At 38.1% G+C, this 12,871-nt stretch overlaps 1 protein-coding gene across 2 annotated transcripts; it reads right to left on the bottom strand.

Moving 5' to 3' along the window:
* Positions 1-3,478: 3,478 nt before the first annotated feature.
* Positions 3,479-12,266, bottom strand: LOC140159156 (biogenesis of lysosome-related organelles complex 1 subunit 2-like). 2 transcript variants are annotated; one of them, XM_072182519.1, is made up of 3 exons: positions 12,045-12,266; positions 10,276-10,425; positions 3,479-7,025 (listed from the first exon to the last, which is right to left on the bottom strand). In XM_072182519.1, the coding sequence occupies exons 2-3, from the start codon at positions 10,385-10,387 to the stop codon at positions 6,679-6,681; spliced, it is 459 nt and encodes a 152-aa protein (XP_072038620.1). In that variant the 5' UTR covers positions 10,388-10,425; positions 12,045-12,266; the 3' UTR covers positions 3,479-6,678. The 2 variants fall into 2 exon arrangements, with proteins under 2 accessions (XP_072038620.1, XP_072038621.1); XM_072182520.1 differs by having other exon boundaries at positions 12,195-12,250.
* Between the last annotated feature and the right edge of the window lie 605 nt (positions 12,267-12,871).

Below are 12,871 nucleotides of genomic sequence, written 5' to 3'. Positions count from 1 at the left end.
TAGGTATTAAATGCTCCACTGTTTTCTACCATTGTCAGTCCCCCTGGTTTGCAAGGTCATGATATTACGCATGTCGCTACTCGCCCCCGCCCCCCCCCAGAGCGCGCCAACCTGTTAATCCCAATGTAACCCCATCTTACAATCCCCACCAGTGCCTCACATTTGGGGTGGGGTGGGGGAAGTACTTGAATCTGGTGCATTAGCATATACTTTCTTGTTTCCAAAGTTCTTATTATGATGTTTTCTTAGTCATTCCCTAATGTGTGAAGTAACACTGAGTTGATGATAATTAATATTTACCTTTGTTGCCTTTGGGGTCATGGACTATCCCAGTTGAAATCCACACACTCCCTATGGAAGACATGATCTTAATCTCCCACACAGGGGGTGTAGATTTTAAATGGAGTCTCCCATTCAGGTAATCCCATTTGAAATTCACACTCCCTGTATGGGAGATTAAGATGTCATGCCCTGGGGTGATGTATGGATTTCAACTAGAATAGTCTAATGTTTTCAAGTTAGCTTTTAAAACTGACATTCCATTTTGTTGAACCAAAAATTGATTGAAATTGATGGTATTTTGGAGTATGGTTACTTTAAATCCAGAAATTTCGTTATGTACATTTAATGTAAAAGGGTTTCAAGGGCTGTATTTATTTTGTATTTCTTTGGCAGTAAGTAACATTAATTTATGTAAAAAAAATTTAAACGAAAAAAGAGGGGTCACTATTAACCCAAAATGATTAAATAGTTAAAATAACCAGAAGGGTTTGTAAGCATAGACAGTATACTAAAAAAATCAATATTGTATTCCAACCTAATAGCACCCAGGCGCTTAACAAAGTGAGTCCTGATCATGTAGCATGGTCTGAACATCAAAAACAAGATTGGAATTCACTGTAAACAACTGTCGTAGCCATCAAAAACCCAATGTTAAGATGGATTTAGTGAATTAATGTGTTCTACCAAATAACATGCTAGAAGGGCACTAAGAGGGTTAGAAATAGTGAAGTACACAAGGGGTGTTAGTTATAACTAGGGAGCTAACAAGGTACTTAGCCATATTTTGCTTCTTTAGTGTATCCTGTAGTAAGTGGTAAAAACACATAAGTACTGATTGCAGTTTGCACATAATGCATACCAAGGTAGCATAATGGAGGGCATTATTTTTATGCTGAATTCCACAGTTGATACTGATATCACTGTCTGAGGAAGCAAAACTGGAGATTTGAGTGTATACCGAAGGCTTAGAACCAGAACTAGTTGTGTGCTGTAAATTTTAACAATTCTTGGATACAATATATTCTCTGTACCAAAAGCATGTACACGGTGTATGTCCAAAATTAATATAACTCAAAAAGGATTGCAAGATCAACATATCTGTAAAAAATTGTGTTTTTCTCAAAAAGATTATACCCAAAGTGTACCGACTCGAAATTACCCGGTATATAACGCCATGTTGTTTTGTTGCTCATGGAGAGCAAATAATGTACCCCCAGTGTTTTCTGATGCAAACATGGAGGATTCAGTGTTCTTTGGTTCTACCTGATTGGAAAGATTCACAATGTTAAACTCATATTTCTCAAGATGCAATTTTTTGATATAGCTTGTTCTGGTTCAAAGCCATGCCATGTATACCAAGTAGTGGCAAGTACAAAATATGTAAGCATAGAAATATTATAGCAAGCTTTGTATATTGTGTAATGTAATCACACTATCACCTTAAAAGTGTTTGACTACAGTAAACCATGTAGGTATGTAAACCAGGGTAGGGCAATGCAGCACGAGGGGGAGGGGCAAATTAAAAAAAAAATTGTTCTGCCTGGAGACACTGTGGTGCCCCATGCATGCCCCAATTGTAGTACTCAATGCTGCCACTGGAAACTAAAGGCGGAACTGATTATCAGATTGGGTATTAGATCGGTACCGTTATGTCAGCATTGGTAACATTCAGATAACATTCGGTAAAAATAACAGTAACTTTTTTTACAAAATTTGAAGAAAAAGAATAGATCATAATTCAAGGTTAGAAACCAAAGAAAAACTGCCACTAAAAAGAAAGTTATGAAAGTATCGTTTTCCGAAGCTGGGTAATTAAGTTGTACATTTTAATTACTTTAACTTATATTGAACAGCTAGCAATGCATACTAATTCAATGTATCCATGGCTGTTCAATAGAAGCAACAGTAATTACAACATACAACTTTATCCAGATTTGAAAAAAATTGAAAATAACGTAATATTAACAGTAACTTGTTCCCTCCAATACATGGTTTCATGTGGTTAAACACAAAATGTACTTAGAGCACAAAGTAGTGAGTGGTATTGTTCCATGTTAAACATGCAAGGACTAATAGTCCCGTGTAAAAAAAAATGTCCCAAACTTGTGACATGTAATGTGCAATAATAGTACTAACAGTATATAACACTGGTTGGATTTGTATGATGATGATGATATCCTAAGCAGCGAATAAATATATTTATCTGAAATTGATATTATTGAGTGTGTGTTGTCTGTTCTTTGTTTTTATAGAATATGCTTCGGACCAAAATAAAGATTCACAGCTTGTCCCCTCCCATTTGAACTTCAAAATGGTGCACAAACGAATTTTCATGCTTCCAAACACTAAATAAATAAGTATAATTTTGTTTCATGTGCCAGCTTTAGATCCACTCCCATCAGTGGAGAGAAAAAGTGGAAAACACCTGATTAGTTTGGTTAGAAGGGGCTATGGTTCACACCGACATCGCCCGGTTAATAATTACATTATACAGCAGAGACACTGAAATGAATACCGGGATTGATACACGAATGTGCTATGCACGATTTGATATTAGACGATAAATCTTTGGATACCAGGGTAGAAAATGATGAATATCTCCCGTAATTGATTTAGTCTAAAGAAGCCACATTTGGTTCCTTGCACTTGAAATATATGTGTTCAATGGATATGATAGTCGTTAGCTAGTGTCTTGAGAAAGAAGCGTGCGTCTTGAACTCAAAAACTGACAAAAATATTCTGATTTTATATGTGCCGAACTATAGTGCAGCGTAGGCTAGCTGCACTCACTCGTGCAAGCAGTCTAAAAGCATAATATGACCATTGACCTCATAATGGCGTATACATGCTCATTCACACACAAGAGAGGTCAATTACCAGTCAGATGTCCCTCGGCTCATTATGCGTCTCAAAGGTCAGAACAAAATGGCCATGCGTGGCTGTGGATTCAACCTACCATGGCGATTTCTGCCATCAAGATATCGGGGCGATGACACTGTGTGGTTTTCCCTCAGAAATTCAAAATGTGATTAGTAAGATGACAAGCACAAGAACTTGGAATTGAAGTGATGTCCCCTTGGATTTTCCAGCAAATTGGCAACACAGGATAATATTTTGTTTAATCAAAACATTTTTTCTGAAATTGGAAGTGTACTTCGCTGTCACTGAACAGAGGAATACGATATCAACACAATGATTATACAATTAAGTGTTCTTTATTTCATACTGGAATGAAAGTAATATTATGATTACATGTACACAACATATTACAAACTAGTATTGTTTGCTTGAAGAGTTTAGTATCATATTGATAAAAACAATAAACTAACATGGTTTTGGTATCATCGCTGATTGATTTTGAAATTTTCAACAGCGCCCAATTTACCAACACGGATGAGATGCAGGTTATTAGAGCATAAAGTCCAGATCCAGAACAGCTGACATAAAAACAAGTGTTTCATGAATTCTCAATATTCAAACAAACCAAAAAAAAAAGATTGATGAAGCCCTAGTTTCATATCTAAGGGAGTGTGCAATAAATATGAGCCCCTTGGAAGGGTTAAGTTTTTAAACGGCGTGCCAAAAATTGCTTGTCTTCCCTCTAGGACTGCCAAAAATCACTTACCCACACCCCTCTCAGCCTGCTAAGAAATCTTTGCCCCCTTTGAACATCCCAAATGTTAGGGTTTGAACAGTGAAGTGTTTTCGTATGTGTGCCAAAAATTGCTTGCCCCAAATCTGCTTGCCAAAAAAGCTTCGCCCCCCCTAATTTTACCCTCCCACAGGGCTCATAATTATTGCACAGTCCCTAAGCTCATCCCCTACCTCTCCTGCAATCCAAAATATGACAGGTGTAATAAACAACTTTTTTTGCTTTATACCAAATTATTAGAAATAAACACCCCTAATGTCTCCCTGCTATTTTTCAATGAAAAAGTTACCGAAATTCAAAAATTTTCATGCCACATTGTGTAAGCATCAGTCATGTCAGTGCTGGCCATCACAATCGCTAAATTACATGGATAAAACCTATTCTAACTTAAACTTCCATTCAGTTCATTGCTATTTGGTATAATTACACCAAGTAACTCACATTCTTGCTTAAAATGCACTTACAGATGTACTTTCATAGTATTTATCCTGATAATATTGTATTCCATAGGCACCCTCATATTAGATTTGAACCCAGAAATGAACAGGAAGCGAGTGATACTTCCGATTAAAATTTGCCTCTAATATATGCCGTCTTGCAAAATTGCACACCCAGGGTGATTATTACAGACAATACGATATATGAGAGGCACAGGGATGGAAGTTTTTGGGCGTTTTTGTTATTCAGATTTACACAATTTCTTTTTTTGTTGCTAACACATTAATTTTACAGACATCCTGAGCTGTTTTCAATTATACAAGTAATTTGAAATTCATCATAAATTTAATTCATATACTATACTTAAAAATTGACATACAATACATTGTATAACTGTCGCATCTTGCCTTGTTTTGCATCACCATATAATTATATTTGTATTAATATATATTTGATGTGCACAGATAGAAATTACAGGAAGAACAATACGTGTATATGTACAAAATCATGGGAAGGTGTGTCGTAGCATTGTGGTACATAATATTTTTGGTTTAATGGCTCCAATAGTAACTTGTGTTCACCTAAAAGATAGGCAAGATATGGCATCAAGATGTCATATTAGTCCAAGAATGTCGTAAGTGACATTTTGGCGGAAATTTAGTTTATGAATTAAGATATTTTGCAGTAAACCTTGGACGAGCACATACAACCTTGATGTTGCAAAGTCGAAGCTAAAAACGCATACGCCGCTAAGTATATAAATTGATAAATTTCCACTCTGCAACAGCAGATCGCCTCAGCAGCCAATCAAAGACAAGTGTGTTTCAACCACAGAATTAGAGATGTAGAACCGGGACTCCCTATACCGCCACGTACAATCGGCATGTCAGCTATGGGGAGAAAATTGGGGGTATTCGGGTCCTTGCCGACGGTGCGCGGAGATGAACGAAAACAATTCTGCGTCTCATCTGAAGCATCTTGGTACTCGCGTGCAGGTCGCATGAAGTGCGTCTCTCAAATGCGCCCATCATTGATGTCGCGCTTGCATGACAACGAATGCCTCGAGCGTATTCCGAGGGAAAACCGAATACCCCCAATTTTTGCTCCATGCCTGTATCAAGATGGTGGATTCCTGGTTGTCTGGTTTTAATTCTGTGGTTTCAACACAGTAAATATGGCGGTATAGGTTCTCCTTCTCTAATTCTGTGGAGCGAACATATCAGAGCTCGGCAGGGATTGAAACCCAGTCACACGATTACCATTCAAGATTTTATACCACAGCGCCACCTGAGTTCACAGCTGGTACTATCCGCGTAATCACAACTACACTACCAAATTCCTATTGTGGCCGCCTGCACAGGTACACCATCGCATTGGCTGGTACTGTCACTACTGTGCAGTACCAGGGGAGTACTGATGTAGTACCAGTGCAGTACCACTGCTGGTGGAACCTGTGCAGTACATGTAGCAGCACTGGTACAGTGTAGGTACTCAGTGTGTACCAGTCGGGCGACGGTGTACCTATGCAGGCGGCCGCAATAGGAATCTTGTAGTGTAAACATTGACTTCTCTCTCACTGTGTCTAAGTGGCCAATTCTATTAAATAATGAGGACATGAGGCAGCTTTGCAGGGTGTTAGACAATGCAAGACACAATCATGATCTCAATCATTAAATTACAAGTAAATAAAAAAATTGGGATTGCATAATTTAGTTCCGCTCCTTGCCTATATTAATTGTCCTCTTTCATTGTCACCTCGCTAGGGTGACCCATACAAACATGTATACCACCTTATTTCTTCATTATTGATTTATTCGGGTGTTTTGGGTTAATTACACTTTAAACAATACTTAAAGCCATATGGTAACATTTGCTGAGGATGCAACCTCACTATTTTTCAAAATTCTGTTTTAGTACATGATTGTAATGTACTTTAGTAGACTAACATACCCTGCAAAAATCAAGACTTTGGGTTCGGTAGTTCTGTCAAAATCTGAAATTTTGAATAAACCGTCTGAACAAGACGTTTAATTATTACGACAGAAATATTAGAGAAGCGTATGCAATGTTTATAACACAATATGTGTCGTAACATCAAAAGAACCGACTCGACTCACGTTCGAAGGAGTGGCTGGCATTGGCGACATGCGCTGGTATTAAATTTAAATCACAATTTTCTTTGTATTGCCTCATCATCTGTTTGGGCCAAACTGATAGTGAAACCTAAATTTTGTGAAAAAAATATACAATATGGCTTTAAAGTACATTGTGGTGTACCAGGGAGGTAAAATAAAATTCATTCATCTTCATTTCTTTTCCAGTTGCTTAAATTTGGCTTCTAGTCTCTTTGAGTACGCTTCTAGCCTGAGTGCGGCTTGCTCTAAATTAGCAACACTTTCTTCCACCTGATCAATTTGGTCCAAGTATGGTTGAATGTTACGATATTTGTCATTCAAATCCTTCATAGATTTGCCTATTTCTAGTCCCATCTGTTTCATCTCTCCATATTTGTCTGTTGTGAGTCTATTCATTTGCTCTAAGAGTTTGTAATCTTCAGCGGTGGACGCTAGATCGCCTCTCAGGTAGTCGGTCATTTTGGAAAACATGTCCCTGGTCAACTCTGCTACATCGGATTGTCCAGTGGCTTCAATTCCTGAAAAATACCAATTTCAAACGACATGTTACAGAGCTCTTTTAAAACAAACATTTACAATTTTTTTTGCAGAATAAATGATGAAATATTTCAAGTGTTACTCTTTCTATGTGATGAATAGAAACCAGATCATAGGCTTTGATGTAAGATCTATGATCTAGCAATTAAGATACCCCGATCATTATATTGTCAGCTATCAAAGACATCTGTACCATCTACAGCCCATTTGTGGAATGCTCTCCTTGCTATCAGACCTTTGTCCAGTTTCAGCAAGGTGGTTAATAGCTACCTAGGCACAAACCTGTTGGCAGTCTTTACAAGTGGATAGTTTTATGGTGTTAATTAAAGCCAAGAATTTTCTGCTTTACAAATGCTAAATTCCGCTTTTCTCCGCTTTGTAATTTTAGCACATTTCTGACATAATAAAATTTCACAAGAATCGTGTGACGATCTTTGCGATTTGCAAAGTTGGGATGGGTGATTGGGTATGATGGCTGCAATGGGCGGTAGGACAGGCGTTGTACGGTAAATCTATGACGGATTTTACTTTATTTTGATGAATTTTGAAGACCCATTTCATTTAGTATTTTATCTATTTCTTATTAGTTGTATTTTTTCCTTTTTCTAGGTCATTTTTGCTTTTTTTTTTTTTTTTTTTTTTTTTTTTTTCCCAGAAATGCGTTTTCCGCTTTACCTTCGAATTCCGCGATTTTCGCAGAATTTCCGCAACACGGAAAATTCTTGGCTTTAGTGTTAATGCCCAGATATACCTTACCATAAAAACTAATCAGACAGGGAATCACAGCCTAAATATATAGATGTGCATATAACATCAGTGGGAAAAAGGCCTGTGGAATTCATATGATTTTCCCATGAAGCAAAAAACTGGTAAGTACATTGACAACTTATTTCAACTGATTTGAGCATAATGCATTGAAATATTTGAAAATTGAAATGTATAAATTCCTGACACACTGTACACACATGTACATGTACGCCCCTCTTGTAGTGTGGAGTTTCACACACCCACATTCCAACAGCAGAATTCAACCATGGAGTTTTACCCTGGGGAAAAAAGCTGGCAGTCCTTTACATATAATTGCTTTCTATTTTATCATGTTGTAATTGTATTATTATATTTTGTCTATATCAAGACTCTGATATCAAGTTGTATCATGTGTAAGTTTAAGTTATAAATATTTGATAGTATTAACTTTTTTATTCAGTTGTTTTGCTATCTCTGCAAACACCTTGAGGCTTTTTTCATAGGGCACTATATTAAATCTTTGTTTATTATTATTATTGTTATTATTTTAGTAAAACAATATTGATATCAAAGAAGTAATACTACTTTTGCAGCCATTCTTTGCATGTCTAGGATGACAGAGGCTACAGCTCAAGAATCGGTTAGACAAACTATTCAAGGACTATAGAAAAGCAATGGCACCCTCCTACAGTGGAGACAGAGACCCAAACATAGGGGATTTAAATGACAATTTGGCTTGAGGACTTGTATTCATGCGGTGTAATACATAATATTGCTTAATTACCCATGTGGCAGTCACCTACGACCAGTGTTTATCGACGAGTGCTATGCCCTCTACATGCCAAAGTTCATCAGGAAGTATGTTGGATCAAAGTTTAACACTCTGAGGAAGAATGTTGACCATGACATTTGAAACTGTTACGTTACTTAAATTGAACTACTTTGGATTTTGAAAATGAACATTGTAAACAGAGTTTATCATATTATTGTTTATGTTCTTGTGTAATAACTCTTAATATTTAAAAAAAAAAAATTCTGTTAGGGGATGGTCAATGCTCGCCTTCTTGACTTTCAACCATCATAATTGTCTTTGTATTATTTTATATTTTGATGTGTAATTTCAAAGTATTTTGCTTGTTTTAGATTATGGAAATAAAGATTAATTCATGACTGAACAAGGAGTTAGGACTCAACATGCCACAACCACCAGACCTTCATTTTCAGTTCCTCGACCTGCTACAGCCACCAGACCTTCATTTTCAGTTCCTCGACCTGCTACAGCCACCAGACCTTCATTTTCAGTTCCTCGACCTGCTACAGCCACCAGACCTTCATTTTCAGTTCCTCGACCTGCTACAGCCACTGGACCTTCTTTTTCAGTTCCTAGACCTGCTACAGCCACCGGACCTTCATTTTCAGTTCCTCGACCTGCTACAGCCACTGGACCTTCTTTTTCAGTTCCTAGACCTGCTACAGCCACCGGACCTTCATTTTCTGTTCCCTGCATATTACTACACCTGACTACAGCCACTTGCCCTTCATTTTACTGGGCATTCTGAAGAAGCCGTCTGAAATATAAAAACTCATTGACGACTGACAAGGAGTTAGGCCCAAACTTGCCACAACCACCAGACCTTCATTTTCAGTTCCTCGACTAACTACAGCAACCAGATCTTCATTTTCAGTTCCTCGACCTGCTACAGCCACTGGACCTTCATTTTCTGTTCCTGCAAATACTACACCTGACTACAGCCACTTGCCCTTCATTCTCCTAGACATACCACAGCCACCAGCCCTTCACTTTCTTTTCCTCTGCGTACTACCCAGGCTGCAAGAAAAACCACACCTTCATTGACACACAAACAGCATCGGATTCATTACATGCATTAAACAGACACCTCATCCCTGAAGACACCTTAGGACCAAAAATGACAAAGATCAGAAACAACCAGAGATGATATTGACACACAAATAGTGTTATTGTGACATTTTCCATTTAATATTCGGTTGGTTCATACATTCTATTCTATGTGTAAGCAGAGAATCGTCATGCTGTGAACTCTGTGTTCATTCAAATGAAATGTAGACATAGCAGCCTAGCAGACGCACACCTTTCCTGTCAGCTTGATTCCCGTGGGAAACATTGGCCAAGTCAAAGTCAAAGTTTGTGAACTAACTTTTAGACATAACAGCCTTTGCATTGGGGCTTGTGATTGTAAGTAAGGACTAATAGTATTATGTTTGGGAGTGGCCTTCTCTCCTTTCTCCTTTTCCTTGCTATATTCTTCCATTTCTTGCTTTGTTTATCAAAGCTATTTGGGCCAGCATGCATCTTATTAGCCTACACTGGCTATCCAGGCTTGAGGATTTTATTGTATGACTATATGAGCTTGGAACAGTCCATGGATTTCCTATGGATTAGCATGTGTCCCTCACAGTCAGTCTCAGAACAACTTGGGTAAACAAATAAACAACAAATAATACCTGTTTCTACTGCAGCTTCTGTGCTTTCGCTGTGTGGTCTCTCTTCTGGTTCTTTTGATGTCTCCGCACTAGCATTTGAAGCAGAAGCCTTGGCAATGGCAACGTCTGCCATGGTGATAGTGTGCCTGGCAAAAGTTGATCTTTTAAACCCTATACACACAAAAAAAACCAGATGAGTTTGTTGAGTATAATAAGTGGTGATGCAACTGCAAATTTCACTTTTGCAAACCTAATCATTCACCGAGTTACGCTGCATATTCACCTCATTTTAAAATGATTAAGTCTAAAAATGAGCAAAAGAACCTTACAAAATATCCAGGGACTTTTAAATAGTGAGCGACTGAGCATCAGTTACTATGTCCGCCTAACAACTACATCGCGTCAAACAAAAAAAAATCTTACATCTTCGCATATTACACACCGCGTCAAAAAAAATGTGTATCATTTAGTTCGCATCATATCAACACGCTGCCTCTAAAGCAAGTGGGAATAATAAACACAGGAAAATCAAAATGAATGAGGAGAGTAGAGTGCATGGGTGCCATGGGTTGGGGATATTATTTAACAATCCGCGATGCATGGGTGACCATCAAACTTTGCGAACATGGCAAAAATATAAATCAATAGCTGTTATAAATTTTTGCGCATAGGACCTACTTATACCGACTTGTACATTTTATGTTTCACATTCACAAATTTTTTGCAGTTGACTAGGAAGAAGTACTAAAACCATGATACTATACAATGTAGTAGGAATTCCAATTGAATGAACGCAGCTTTCAATATTGTGACGTTTTTTGCGTATACTGCGCCATGAACGTCAGCGTGTGCGACTGTGTGAGAGTAACGCGGAAGTGAATCCAACCATGCAAACGCACTCGTGATTGGTTAACATTGTATCCAAGGTCGTGCGTTCGTGTTGTAGTTCAAAATACGCGATATACGATCGCCAGCCCTCGAATTAACCCACAGCACCTATGGTATTTTGCCGTGGGTGCCCATCCCCACTGCCGTAATGCCCTCTAAATATGTCCTTTACCCAAGGCAGTCACTTGCCGTGCCCTCTAATGAAGTTGCCGTTGGTGCCCCAGCCCTGCCCCTTCATTATAAAATCATCTATCTATGTTTGTGCATGTTTTCTTCACTTTTGAGAAATTGCCTTGGTGCCCTTCTCAAATTTTCAACAGTTGCCATGATGCCCTCTTGAAATATTACAAACTGCCATGCTGCCTTGCCTTTTCAGTGAAAATCCAAGGCAATTATCAACTTGCCCTAAAAAAGTTGCCGTGCCCCTTCAGATCCTTAATTCGAGGGCTGACGATCGCGGTTTATCGAGTACAGCTGTTGAAAGCTGCGTTCATTCAGTTGGAATTCCTACTATAGGGACAGATAAGAGGCAGACCGGATAAGAGGGTTGTGAGCTAAAGGGGAACAGTGGAAAAATGGGAGGATAGGGACAACACGGGGGCAACAAAGAAGAAGTTGATTAAAATGAATTAAATGAAACAACTGATCAACTGATCAATTTTACAAGTAAAATTGTTCGCAATAAAAACTCTGAGGGTGGTAATGCATTTTTTGCAAATTTTGGAGTTCAAACTTCAATCATCAACAATGCCATTAACGTGCACGCGTCCATGCAACCTCACTCAGCATCTACAAATAATAATCTGCTGATTTTAGGTGCATGTATACATATTGTAAAGAACATAAATTGATATGTCTATGTTGTACGGCCAGAAAGGTTTCAATAATATTTTTAAGCTTACTGATTTTGATGTGACCAGGCTGCCAAATTCGGATGGTTTGATGAATTTATTGTTTTTGTCGATCACATACGGTGTTGAAAACTGCTCTTTCCTCAGCGTCTACTGGTTATATAATTATGGTGTTGCTAGCTAAAGGGAAAAGGTACACACATTTGAGTTCAAATTGACGACCACATTGTTATATCGAGCATAAAATCGTCTTTTTTCCGTCGGCAAATTACTCCATTCATTGCCATTCGCTAAAAATCGCAAAAGGCATGTTCTTCCTGCGTTAAAGAATTAAACCCGGAAGTGGCAGCACCAGAACAAATGACGTCATATCCAAATATATGGTCAACACAGAGTTTCGCGGGGTCTTTAACTTTGTTTACAAAATAGACCGTGTACTTTGTCACCGATGCCATGGTGTACGGCAGACTAGGCAGCCGCATAGCATTTTGTGTATCATTTTAAAAACAAAATAGCAAGATTTATATTTGTTTTTCAATTTTATAAAGATTGAGGAAAGGTTAGTGCACTTTTCTATGTTTATTTCATGGGTAACACGTACACAGCCTGAGAGCTGCGGTAAGCTTAATCAAGACAGTTCTGAGTTACTCACTGAATACCGGCATGACCGGTAGATCTATCCATACTGACTGTGCCTTGATTTATTTTCAATCAAAAGGGGATGTTTATATTTGATTGAAAAATTCATAATGATGGCAATTATGTAGGCCTACTATCAGTACTACAGGCTGTATCAAAATGTTTGGTAGGCCTACACATCGTTTTTTGTTGTTTGTTGACAAACCTGCTTCTTTAATATGCAACAGTTGAGCCTCTTG

This window comes from Amphiura filiformis, chromosome 8 (genome assembly GCF_039555335.1).
Source record: "Amphiura filiformis chromosome 8, Afil_fr2py, whole genome shotgun sequence".
NCBI lineage: Eukaryota > Metazoa > Echinodermata > Ophiuroidea > Amphilepidida > Amphiuridae > Amphiura > Amphiura filiformis.
This window is presented reverse-complemented; position numbering and strand designations above follow the sequence as displayed.

What these genes read in the sequence shown, in the direction of transcription:
- LOC140159156 (XM_072182519.1), bottom strand. Translation starts at nt 10,387, where the DNA reads ATGGCAGACGTTGCCATTGCCAAGGCTTCTGCTTCAAATGCTAGTGCG. An exon ending in AGAAGCTGCAGTAGAAACAG is followed by an intron (nt 7,026 to 10,275) that starts GTATTATTTGTT and finishes GGTATTTTTCAG; the next exon opens with GAATTGAAGCCACTGGACAA.